Here is a 13,755-nt window from a genome sequence, read left to right as displayed (position 1 = left end):
TCAAACTCAAAAAAGTGTTTTTCTGGTGACTAACTTTGAAGTCTCGCAACTCTTGTTCTAGGTAATAATAATAATAATATTTGGGGTTTTACGTGCCAAAACCACTTTCTGATTATGAGGCACGCCGTAGTGGAGGACTCCGGAAATTTTGACCACCTGGGGTTCTTTAACGTGCACCTAAATCTAAGCACACGGGTGTTTTCGCATTTCGCCCCCATCGAAATGCGGCCGCCATGGCCGGGATTCGATCCCGCGACCTCGTGCTCAGCAGCCCAACACCATAGCCACTGAGCAACCACGGCGGGTCTTGTTCTAGGTAAGGCAGAGCAATAAGGTTGGTCTTGTTGTATTCCTTGAATCATACAGAAGCCATTTGGACTCTGTTTAGCGAGATTTCAGGAACTGATACTTTTCAAATCATTACTAAAAATTATTTAAAAGAAGCTCGCATAAAATTAGAACCAGAAGAGATAAACAAAAATGGACTGCATGTTCAAAAGAAGCACATAAGATTACACATATGTACAAGTTTTCAGCGCCATATCTCTAAGAATTATATTTTTTTCTAAGACCAACCTCCCCCTTAAGTAGTGAAATGTTGCTTTCACTCAAATTTCTGATGCAAGAAATTAGTGCACTATAAGATAAGTAGGAAAAGCACTCTGGAGCTATAAGACTATAACTAGGAGTTCTGAAGGACTACAGAACATAAAGGCATGAGATGTACTACCTTCAGTTCAAGGACAAGATCCATGCGCTTTTTTCCAAGTGGGTTGATGTCATTTAGAACCAGGGCGATGATGATGTCAATTCCATTGCTTTCATGCATGGCAATGCAGTTCTAAAATAACAACGACAAAAAAAGAAAGTAAATCCTATGAGCAACAGTGATGACTGAATGTGTACATAATTCAACCAGGGCAGAGATTAGGAAGAGAGGCAGCCACTCAAATACATGCACCTCAGTACTATGTGCAGCTGTTGAAGTACCTCACAAAAGGCGAATGCATCTGATATTTCTGCAATTTACTCTGCTCAAGAATGTTTCCACACATAAGCGAATGTAACATTAACGTGAGCAAAATGCAAAGCTTGATATATTTATTTTTTTATTTATTGAAATATGAAAAATATGAAAAGTATGATAAAATATGAAATATATGAAAATGTGAAAAAATATGAAAAATATGAAAAGCAACATCTAGCTTTTGAGAGTTCTCCTTGGCACTGAGAGTTCAATTTTTGACAAATCACCTGGTTTTCATGGCAGGGGCCCTGGCAATATTCTGTCAGAGTCTCAAGGGTCTGATTTACAAGATCCACATTGTGTTCGTTGATGTAGAGACCAAGCAGGCCCAAGCCACCCGTGGTGCTGCCACAAATGCAGTCCAGAAACAACAATGTCTCTGATACCAGGTTATAGTTGTTCTTGTTGCATTGGTTGCGCAAGAAATCCTGCACATAAGCAAGGCAGTCAATGTGGCAGGACGAAAAGCAATAAGTTCATGTAGGTAAAAAAAGAAAGAGAAATTAACACCATCTACAAACTAATCAAATTAAGAAATGAAAATGGGGAAAGCTTCACAGTGAAAAAAAGATGACACACTGTATGCACTCGACATATTTTTTGAAACTTTTGTTTCACTGCAGCAAACTGCCTTGTTATTTCTATCACTACACTGAAATTTTTTCTGAGTAACTTCCCATGATTTAAACACATGATTCCAACATATCTGCAACACACACAATGTAAATATTTTGTGACAAGCTTCAATGCACACACAACCTTTGTTCTCAAAGAAGCTACAGGTCCTCTTTGCTCAGGTAAATAGTATCTAGTGTGGCGTGTATTTCTCTGCAACTTCTATTGCTACCTTATTGGCAACCTCAGTCAGCTTGACTTTATGAAAACTTGTGTGGATTCAGCAAGTAGCCCACATTTTTTGAACCCCAGCAGGTGTAAAAGGGAACCTCAGGTAGTAAAAATTAAGCTGGAGTCCTCCACTATGGTATGCCTCATCATCAGATTGTGGTTTTGGCACGTAAAGCCCCAGAATTTAATTTTAGCTAAACTTTTCGTTGGCATGTTCACCGAGGCTGCCTGACTGAACTTAACATTATGTTAATGTTCTTTATCATTTCTTTCTTTTTGAGCTTTCTCCTATGAGTTTAAGTTGTGGTGATGCTTGACTATCACACAATCCCTGATGTTTTCCCCAGATGGCTCTTGCGTCTCCTGTAATCCGGCTTCTACTTGTAGCTAAGTACCGGCGGCAGTAGGCGTAGTTGCAACATATTACGAGAGATGTTGCGAGTGTTGCGCTGCTAACACCACCTAACGGTGAGGTTAGTCGACTGCAACAGGGAGTAGGCTCTTCCTCTTTGGCTTGGGGTCAACAAACAGCAAGGACATTCCACGCATGCGCCGTTATGTGCTTCTGCAACAACGTCTCATGAGGCTTAGCGGCAGGACACCGGAATGTACAATCATGATTGTTCGAACATGCCACCATTCGCATGACCATACACGTGAATGACCAGACATTGGTGTCCAGCATGGGGTGAACATATTTGCTCGATATCCAGTCACAGTGAGTCGAACTTCCTAGATTTGTCGTGCGCCCATCGGCATGTTTTGTGGATAGAAATTAGGCTAGCAGGCATTAGTGTATGAAAGGTGCAATAAATGCCCTTGTGATTGTTTTTACTACTTTGTTGTTGTTCCTTTGTCCCAAGAGCATGTGTGAGACCCCACAAAGTGCATCCTTTGTTTCTCTCTGGTATGTCTTCGTGGCAACCACCTACTGTTGGCACTTACAGCATCAGCTGGCATGACCAGCATGGGCTACATAAGCAAAATAGATGGTTATTGTTTGTTCTCATGTCCTCACACAATCCTTGGCCTTGGAAATCATGCTCAGCAGTATCTTGGCTGTAATTGCTAGTCTTTTTAAAGACAATATAAGCATGCCAAATATTATATAATACATTTCAGTAAATTGAAATCATGCAAAGTTTGTACTCAGTGTATTTTCACTTTGTTTTCATTTTGTATCTATTTCTTACATGCAGTACTTTTCAGAACAATAAGCCCTTTGCTCTCTCCCCACTTGCCTTTCTTTTCTTGGCAAAAAGGGACAACATTAATCAAAAAGCTTGAGACACTGTCATCAGCCTATGATATACTGCATACAACAATCCAACACTCGGAGAACGGAACAATGCTGGTATCGTGGCTGAATAATTAAGACTCACTTTTGTGCTAAAACGACCCAATTTTAGCATTAACTATGCAACAAGCTTCTTCTCTTCCTGGTGCCAAGACAGTGAAAAAGGCATTCTTTGTTTACTAAAACAATAATTCAGTCAATAGTCAACATAATTTATTTAGGTCAATTATGTTCACGTCAATGACACATAGAAATGCCCTCTCAAGTTCAAGAACATGAACCAAATGCATAATTTATTAATTAAACCAAGCAACAATAGATATTCACAGAAGCAGCCTTCAGTACAATGTTGTGTCTTCAAACCAAGTATCAAAACCAAACCAAATTTAATGAAGTTTCAGCAACCAGAATATTACAACTAGCAGCAAGGACTGTCCACTTGTGCAATAGAGTCAAACAAAGCAGACATGCCTGCAGACTTCGGTTGTGGTTCTCACATAGCAGCTGAAGAAAACGCAACACTGGCTGCATGACCAACACCTCGGGTGCCAGGCGTGGCTCCTGGGGCCGTTCATTTTCCTCACTTGGGGACAATGGGCTGCCGCCTGCTCAAACAGAAGTGCACGGTACAACTGCATGCAGACACTACACCCAGGATCAACTACATATGTGGAATGAACTGAAAATGCAGAAGGAGACAAGAAATCTGCTAACTTATAAAACATTCACGCTTCATAGATGGACAAACTCTTCCTGTATGCAAGAGTACTACCATATACAGTAGAACCTACACCCTACATATTGGAAATAAATGCGAGAATAAACATACTAACCTGAAAAACATACAATCTAATGTCACTAAAAAGTTTCGTAGAGCCTACTGTAGCTGACATCTATGTAATGCGAAGCATTGCAGCACGAGCTGCCCGAGGCAAGCATTGTCGTTTTTGCGGCTTCAACACGTTTATGTTTGCGCTCCTCAAATTCAGCCTGGTTCAACAGCTTCTTCGGGCAGAGCATTTTGGTGGGAAGTTTTGACACTTCATGGCACAAGATGCCAACGCGCCTTGAGCTGTTGGGCCCCGAGCAACCCAAGGAACACTTTATTGTTTTGCTCTTACGTAGTGTTTTAAGACAGTGAAAGGAAACCAAAATGAAATTGAGCTGGTGAGCCACGCTAGAACGATACAGCCAGATCGAAACAGGATGTTCACTTCACACTGCCTGCAGGAGAAAACGGGGTGCATTTGTGTTATCACCTATTAAAAGCATGCAGTACACTTCACGCGGCACTACGCTACATGTGCTTCAGATAGATGAAAATGGTTATCGCAATAGGGTTGGCAGTGACAGCTGTGAATGCGATGTGTGAAGCCCTGCGAGGAGATTTGCTGGTACCGAAAAAGAAAACTGAGTGCATGCTGGCATTTTCATGTGACACAGGCGGGTGAGTGCCGCGGAGAAGCTGTCATGGCAGGCACCTACTTCTCTTGATCGTGATCATGTGTGCCTAGAGCATTTTCATAGCTGGAAAACATATGCAACTGCAGTTTAGCGATATACTGAATGTTGGTGCCGAAATATTGTGTTTTCCGGGGACGTGTTAACTCATTACATAGAAGCACAAGTTTATTGAGTCTTTTCTTTTTTTTTTTTGTTCTCAATGATGAACATTGGCGCCAGGAAATCGTACAAAATGGGATCGTATCAACGAGGTGCAAGTGGTGCATTTGCAAAGTTGTCAAGCCCAAGTGTTGAGTTTGCTCAGGAAAAAAAAGATTATGATGCAGGCACTTCACAGACATCTTCAGATTGCTTGCGCCATCCTGTTATCACCAAAATATTTTCTTTACTGGCCCAACTAGATGGAATTCAGGAGTCAATACAACTGGTCTACATGGTCAACAAGGGAAAATTGGCAAGCCAAAATTTAAGTCTAACAATCACAGCTAATGGAACAGACCTGTAACTTCATTCTGCACACATTTTCTTGGGAAGTCACTTAAACTGCTTTTGTATGAAGATGTCATAGCAATCCAGTTGTGCAGTAAGTATGCACACAGTCTTCCCCTCTGTTCACATAAATCAGTTCATCTCATAACTGATGACTTGTACTGTAAGTGCAGCTGGTCATCTACCTACTACATGCTTTCACCACATGCAGACACCTGCTTATACTGTACAAAGATTTATACATTCCTTAGACATCGCCTATGTTGATGGTGTCATCTACATAACAATCTTGCTGATTTTCATCGGCGTCAAGCAGAATTCTTCTATCTTCATCAAAAAGTACAATAAAAAAACATGCTTTCACAACAACACGATATTTAACATGCAGTATAGTAAGAAATATATTACACCATTTGCATACAACATGAATAAATTCAGGCACACGTCTAATTTGGGGTCTTCTTGTATTATTCTATCTTATCCTGCAAGAATGGCTTTGACCTTCCATTTCTTCTTGGCCACTTTTGCACACTCTGTCACATTCACTCTCACCAGGAACAGGTACTCTCCAAAGCTCTTTTTCAAATGACGTGCCATGTGCATGTCCAAACAATGCCCAACATCTCAAGCACTCTCTAAATTCTTTTAATACATTCGTATTAAGCATTTTAATACTGCCAGGACTGCGGCTGTTTGAAACACCAGAGCATCACGGAATGAGATGTGTCAATCTCTCACGGTGGCCTGGAAAGCCTGGAGTGCAAGTTACAGGGTGTCTACCAAGTTGACATCTCTAAATTCACTGAGTTTTCCAGCTTTTCCCTGAGTGCCTTTGCAAGATTCTCAAGTGACACAAAACTTCGTTTTACGTCAAGAAGGGTTGACACCATGTCGCCCGATGCTGTCCCTCTGTAGTATGCAAGATAAAAAAAATATAATAATGCAGTTTGAAAAGTATAAAGTAATGTTTGTTTTATTTAAAAAGCAAAGAGAAAGGTAGGGTTAGTAAAATGCACAGCGAATAAAATATTGTCACGTGGTGGTGACGTTGAAGAACACAGTAGCAATACTGTGAACGACAAAACTAACTTTTATTGCGCGAACCTGTGCCCACAAAACAGGCTACACTTATAGCACAACGATAGCAGCAAACACGGTCGGCGATCGGCGAAAATCTGATGAGCGGGTCAAGTGCATCAGCTTTTATACATAAGTCGTCGAATGTTCCAGAGTAATAGCTGAAACCCGTGTGCCTTCCACAAAGTTCTAGATTATTCGCGTTGCGCACACGTACAAACAGATTACACAAGGTTCGGTCACAAACAGCTGATGGAAGCATCGATAACATTCCAGAAACTTTCGATACATGCAGGCGCGTCCTCCGCTGTGCAATAACATTTGTTAGGCGGTGAAACGTGTCACCAGATAAAGACAAGTACACGTGTCAATACCCCCCTCTTAAAAAGCATCGACCCGATGCTGCAAAAAAACGAAAGTAATAAAGAAAAGCACTCGTAGCTAAGAAAACTAAAATAAGGAAGTTCGTCAGCATGCGTAAAAGGGCTTCAGATGCACCACATGGACAACTTCAGGTCGTGCCCGGTGCCGCTGTGACTGTGAAATGCCGTCTGGCACGACCAGTCCAGTTCGCCAACACGTTGGATGATCTTGTAGGGTCCGAAATAACGTCACAATAGTTTCTCACTGAGTCCTCGTCAATGTATTGGGGTCCAAACCCAAACACGCTCACCGGGTTGGTACTCGACGAAGCGTCGTCGAATGTTGTAGTGTGTGGGGATGCGCGACTCTCGCGCGTCCCCTGATATGTTTTTCCCGCATGGCGCGTCTCCTGTAATCCGGCTTCGCCGCGTGGCCTGCGTGATGCCCACGGCGGTCGATGTGGTTGGGGCGCAGTGCGAGAGATGGCGCGAGTGTTGCGTTGCTAACGCCGCCTCACGGCAGGGTTACTTGGGGGCGCAGGGGAGACAAGGGGCTGGCGCTTCCCCAGCGGGTCGGCGAACGGCGCGGACATTCCGCGCGCGCGGCGACCGATGCTTCTGCGAGACCGCCTCGCGTGGCCGCCTTCGAACGCGCCACGATTCGCGTGACCATACACGCGAAGGACCAGGCGTTGGGATCCAGCATGGGGCGAACATATTCGCTCACTTCCGGTCGCGGTGAGTCAGACTTCTAGATTTGTCGCGCGCCCATCGGCATGTTTTGTGGATAGCAACTCGGCTAGCAGGCACTGATCTATGAAAGGTGCAATAAATGCCCTTGTGATTGTTTGCACTACTGTGTTGTCGTTCCTTTGTCCCAAGAGCACGGGTGTGAGAGACCCCACAAGTGTCGGCAGTCGGTACGCTGCTGGTTCTTGATCCGTAGGCGGGCGAGCTGTCTTCTTCGGCGTGCTGGAGATAGGTAGCGACGGCAAGATTCTCCTCCTCAGTGACGTGCGGCAGCATGGCGTCGAGCGTCGCCGTCGGGTTCCAGCCGAAAACCAGCTTAAACGGCATGATCTGTGTTGTTTCTTGCATTGCCGTGTTGTAAGCGAAGGTTACGTACGGCGCGACGGCATCCCAGGTCTTGTGTTCGACGTCAACGTACATTGCTAGCATGTTGGCAATGGTTTTATTCAGGCACTCCTTAAGACCATTCGTCTAAGGGTGGTAGGCAGTTGTCCTCCTGTGCCTTGTCTGACTGTACTGAAGAATGGCTTGGGTGAGCTCCTCTGTAAAGGCCGTTCCTCTGTCGGTGATGAGGACTTCTGGGGCGCCATGTCGCAGCAGAATGCTTTCGCCGAAAAATTTTGCCACTTCGGCTGCGCTGCCTTTCGGCAGAGCTTTAGTTTCAGCGAAGCGGGTGAGGTAGTCCGTCGCCACGATGATCCACTTATTTCCGGACGTTGACGTCGGAAACGGTCCGAACAGGTCCATCCCTATCTGCTGAAAAGGTCGGCAAGGAGGCTTGATCGGCTGTAGTAATCTGGCTGGCCTTGTGGGTGGTGCCTTGCGTCGCTGACAGTCTCGGCATGTCTTGACGTAGCGGGCAACGTCGGCGGTTAGGCGCGGCCAGTAATACCTTCCTTGTATCCTCGATAGCGTCCGGGAGAAGCCGAGGTGCCCGGCGGTCGGATTGTCAAGTAGGGCACGCCGTACTTCTGGATGCAGCGCCGACGGAACAAGAAGGTAGTTGGCGCGGACTAGTGAGAAGTTCTTCTTCACGAGTAGATTGTTTTGAAGCGTGAAGGAAGATAATCTGTGCTTAAATTCCCTGGGGACAACGTCGGTGTGCCCTTCCAAATATTCAACGAGGCATTTTAGCTCCGGGTCTGCCCGTTGCTGTTCAGCGAAGTCTTCCGCGCTTATCATTCCAAGGAAGGCGTTGTCATTCTCGTCATCTTGCGGCGGCAGGTCAATGGGGGCGCGTGATAGGCAATTGGCATCGGAGTGTTTTCGTCCATACTTGTAGGTTACAGTGATGTCGTATTCTTGTAGTCTGAGGTTCCACTGCGCCAGTCGTCCTGAAGGATCCTTTAGATTCGCTAGCCAACACAACACGTGATGGTCACTGACGACATTGAATGGCCTGCCGTAAAGATAATGGCGAAATTTAGCTGTAGCCCAAATGATGGCAAGGCATTCGTTTTCGGTCGTAGAATAGTTGCCTTCCGCTTTTGACAGCAACCGGCTAGCGTAAGCTATCACCTTTTCAACCCCGCTTCTCCTCTCGACTAGAACGGCACCGAGGCCTAGGCTACTGGCGTCAGTATGGATTTCTGTATCGGCGTACTCGTCGAAGTGCGCAAGTACCGGCGGCGACCGCATGCGTCGTTTGAGTTCTTCAAATGCGTTGGCCTGCGGCGTTTCCCACTTGAACTCAACATCACATTTAGTTAGATGTGCCAACAGCTCAGCGATGCGTGAAAAGTCCTTGGCAAAGCGCCTGTAGTAGGCACACATGCCAAGGAATCTATGCACTGCCTTCTTGTCGATGGGTTGCGGGAAGTTTGCAATGGCAGCAGTCTTCTGTGGGTCGGGGCGGACTCCAGACTTGCTGATGACGTGGCCTAGGAACAGAAGCTCATCGTAAGCGAAGTGGCACTTCTCTGGCTTCAAAGTGAGCCCTGATGAATTGATGGCCTCTAGTACTGTCGCAAGCCGCCTAAGGTGATCGTCGAAATTTCCGGCAAAGACAACGACGTCATCCAAGCAAACAAGACAGGTCTGCCACTTCAATCCTGCTAACACCGTGTCTATGACGCGCTGGAATGTTGCAGGCGCCGAGCACAGTCAGAATGGCATGACCTTGAACTTGTAGAGGCCGTCTGGCGTGATGAAGGCGGTCTTTTCGCGATCTCTCTCGTCGACTTCTATTTGCCAATTGCCAGACTTGAGGTCCACCGACGAGAAGTATTTAGCGTTGCAGAGCCGATCCAATGCGTCGTTCTATTCGTGGGAGGGGGTATACGTCCTTCTTCTTGATCTTGTTCAGACGACGATAATAGATGCAGAAACATAGGGTTCCGTCCTTTTTCTTCACCAAGACTACAGGAGATGGCCATGGGCTTTTGGACGGCTGGACGATGTCGTCGCGCAGCATTTCGTTGACTTGGCGCCTTATAGCCTCACGTTCTCGTGTAGAAACTCGATAAGGGCTCTGCCGGAGTGGTCGAGCACACTCTTCGGTTATTATGCGATGCTTTGCGACTGGCGTTTCTCGAATCCTTGATGACGTCGAAAAGCACTCTTTGTGTCGTCGAAGTAAGCTTCTCAGCTGTTGTTGCTTAATCATGGGGAGACATGGATTTATGTCGAAGTCTGGTTCAGGCTACGGCCGTCGGGGTACAAGCGGCACAATCCGAGAGGACAAACGAATTGCTGGTTTCCAGAATTTCCTCGATGTATGGGATCGTCGTGCCCTTGTTGATGTGCTTGAACTCCTGGCTGAAGTTTGTCAGCAACACTTTCGTGTTTCCTCCGTGCAGTCGAGTGATTCCTCTAGCGACGCAAATTTCACGGTCGAGCAGTAGACGTTGGTCGCTTTCGATGAGGCCTTCTATGTCAGCGGTTATTTCTTTGCCGACTGAAATAACGATGCTCGAGCGAGGCGGGATGCTCACTTGATTTTCGAGCACACTCAAGGCGTGGTGACCATGAGAGCTGCCTGGCAGTATCGCTTGATCTTCCAACAGCGTTATCGATTTTGACTTCAGGTCTATGATTGCACCGTGTTGGTTCAGGAAGTCCATGCCGAGAATGACGTCTCGTGAACACTGTTGGAGGATGACGAAGGTGGCAGGGTAAGTACGGTCATGAACGGTAATTCTTGCCGTGCAGATTCCAGTCGGCGTAATGAGGTGTCCTCCAGTGGTTCGAATTTGAGGGCCTTTCCATGCAGTTTTAACTTTCTTCAACTGGGCGGCGATGTGTCCACTCATTGCGGAGAAATCGGCCCCTGTGTCCACTAAGGCGGTAACTGCGTGGCCGTTGAGAAGCACGTCAAGGTCGGTGGTTCTTTGTCTGGCGTTGCAGTTAGGTCTCGGCGTTGGATCGTGGCTGCGTCGTGTTGAACTGAAGCTGGAATGTTGCGACATCAGGTCGTCTTTCGTCGTCGTATTCTTTGCTTCCAGACTTCGTCGGGACGGGGGCGTGTCGTTATGTCGTCGAGGTAGTTTCTTCGGTGTCTTCGGCGGCGGCGGAGGATCTTTGTCAGTTCGACGAACAGCAACCGCACCTCCATCGGTTGCTGCTTTTAGTTTTCCGAATATGGGCTTGCTGACTGGCCCCGGGCTGGGCCAGTGTATGTTCCGCGCAGCGGCAACAGGTAGCGGCCTGGTGACGGCGAACGGGACGGTCGTCGAGGGCTCCACTGAGTAGCAGCGAGGTAGTCGGCGATGTCATGAGGGCGTTGACCTTCCCCCGGGCACTGTGCGTTAACGGCGAAACCTCACAGTCCCATCTCCCAGTATGGGCATCGTCGACAGACGTGACCCACTTCTCCGCAGTGGTAGCAGAGCGGGCGGTGGTCAGGAGCACGCCAAACGTCTGTCTTCTTCGGGTAGCTGCGCTGGGCGACGGGTGGGCGTGCTGGCGGCGGTGGTGGTGGTGGTGGTCGACGGAATTGCAGCGTTACAGGGCCCTGGCACAGTCGTGGAGGGGGACCTTGACGGTGGGCGACGGCAGCGTAGGTCATCGCTTGCAGCTGAGGCTGCGGCAATTCAGGGGCTACTCCGAGTTGTTGTCGGAGCTGCTCACGAACGGCGTCGGCAATCGAAGCCACTTGAGGCTGTGATGATGGGAACAGCTTCTGTAGCATCCTCCCGCACGACCGCTCGGATAGTCTCACATAGTTCGTCGGTGGCCAGTGACTGAACTCCGGCGTAGTTTGTCGAGTTCTTGCAGCAGTCGAATTGCCGTAACGTAACGTAACATTACTAACGTAACATTACTGTACTGAGGCAAAGCTGACTTTTGGAAACCGGCATTAGGCAACGCGCCGCGCTTTCCGAGCATCGAAACCAATCGCAAGGGCCACATAGGCGGAGTCGGTGCCATTGCTGACTGCAGCCAATTCTTTAGATGAAAAACACGGCACATAATGGCAAGAAGCTTAACAGCGAATTTCGAAGCAGCTAGGCCTAGCGTTGCCGTGGTGGTGGAGACGGCTGCCAGCGGATTTGCGTGCCAGAGCACCAGTTCGAGGCAGCAAGGTAATCAAAATGACGGAGGTGGTGGTTGCTTTGATTATTGCCGTTTCGTACCTGCGGTCACGGCAATGAGTCTGGAAACTCGGACGGCGAAGGGTTCTCGCGTTCGAAATTTCAGGCATTCTTTACATTGACTCTGTGGGATATGGAGAAGCCGTAAAAAAAATTGACGCAGCCTGAAATCATTGAGAAGGAAAATTGACATAGGACAAACCAAGATGTATGCACTGAAAGATAAGCAGGGTAATATCATCAGCAATCTTGAAGGTATAGTAAGAGCAGCGGAAAAATTCTATACTGACCTGTACAGTACCCAGAGGAACCATGATAGCTCCCTTCGAAGCAGTAATGAACAGGTTGCAGAAACTCCTCCTATAACTAGCGATCAGGTCGGAAGGGCCTTGCAAGACATGAAACAGGGAAAAGCGGCAGGAGAAAATGGAATAACAGTCGATTTAATCAAAGATGGAGGAGACATAATGCTTGAAAAACTGACGGCTCTCTATACGAAGTGTCTATCAACTTCAAGAGTCCCAGAAAACTGGAAGAATGCAAACATTATACTAAGCCACAAAAAGGGAGGCGTAAAAGAATTGAAAAAAATTATAGGCCCCATAGCTTACTCCCAGCATTATATAAAATATTCACCAAGATAATTTGCAATAGAATAAGGGCAACACTGGACTTCAGACAACCAAGGGAACTGGCTGCCTTCACGAAGGGATACTCTACAATGGATCACATCCATGTCATTAATCAGGTAATCGAGAATTCCGCAGAGTACAATCAGCCTCTCTATATGGCTTTCATAGGCTACGACATGGTATTTGATTCAGTAGAGATACCAGCAGTCATCGAGGCATTACGTAATGAAGGAGCACAGACCACTTACATAAATATCTTGGAAAATATCTACAGAGATTCCACAGCTACCTGAATTCTACACAAGAAAAGAAGGAAGATACATATAAGGAAAGGGGCCAGGCAGGGAAACACTCTCTCCAATGCTATTCGCCGTGTGCTTGAAAGAAGTATTTAAGCTATTAAACTGGGAAGGCTTAGGAGTAAGGATCGACGGCGAATATCTCGGCAACCTTAGGTTTGCAGATGACATTGTTTTATTCACCATCAATGCAGACGAGTTACAACAAATGATTGAGGACCTTAACAGAAAGAGTGTAAGAGCGGCTTTGAAGATTATATGCAGAAGACAAAGATAATCATCAATAATTGAGCAAGGGAAGAAGAGTTCAAGATCGCCAGTCAGCCTCTAGAGTGTGTGAAGGAGTACATTTACCTAGGTCAATTAATCACAGGGAACCCTGATCATGAGAAGGAAATTCACAGAAGAATAAAAATGTGTTGGAGTGCATATGGCAGACATTGTCAGCTCTTGACTGGACACTTACCATTATCATTGAAAAGGAAGGTGTACAATCAGTGAATTTTGCCGGTGCTGACATATGAGGCAGAGACTTGGAGACTGGCAAAGAAGCTTGAAAACAAGTTAAGGACCGCACAAAGAGTGATGGAACAAAGAATACTAGGCATAACATTAAGAGACAGAAAGAGAGCAGTTTGGATTAGAGAGCAAGTGGCTATAGCAGATATTCTAATTGACATCAAGAGGAAAAAAAAATGGTGCTGGGCAGGTCATGTAATGCGCCGGTTAGATAACCGTTGGACCATTAGGGTTACAGAATGGGTACCAAGAGAAGGGAAGCGCAGTCGAGGGTGGCAGAAGATTGGGTGGGGTGATGAAATTAGGAAATTCGCGGCCACTAGTTGGAATCGGTAGGCGCAGGACAAGGGTAATTGGAGATCACAGAGAGAGGCCTTCATCCTGCAGTGGACATAAATCAGGGTGGTGCTGGTGGTGGTGCCACGAAGCCGTCCGAATTATTGGGCATCTGGAAAGTCTGT

The 13,755-nt window shown here is 46.6% G+C and overlaps 1 protein-coding gene across 2 annotated transcripts in view; it reads right to left on the bottom strand.

Moving 5' to 3' along the window:
• The window catches only part of Itpr (Inositol 1,4,5,-trisphosphate receptor), a 174,015-nt gene that overhangs the window by 25,977 nt on the left and 134,283 nt on the right, over positions 1-13,755 (bottom strand). For both annotated transcript variants that reach the window (XM_075696968.1, XM_075696969.1), the window contains 3 exons: positions 3,642-3,775; positions 1,255-1,455; positions 731-841 (listed from right to left, as the gene is read on the bottom strand). In XM_075696968.1, the coding sequence (XP_075553083.1) occupies positions 731-841; positions 1,255-1,455; positions 3,642-3,775 (446 nt within the window). The remainder of the gene's footprint in view (positions 1-730; positions 842-1,254; positions 1,456-3,641; positions 3,776-13,755) is intronic.

This window comes from Dermacentor variabilis, chromosome 6 (genome assembly GCF_050947875.1).
Source record: "Dermacentor variabilis isolate Ectoservices chromosome 6, ASM5094787v1, whole genome shotgun sequence".
Taxonomy (NCBI): Eukaryota; Metazoa; Arthropoda; class Arachnida; order Ixodida; family Ixodidae; genus Dermacentor; species Dermacentor variabilis.
The sequence above is the reverse complement of the archived record's forward strand: the minus strand, read 5'-3'. Positions and strand labels throughout refer to the sequence as shown.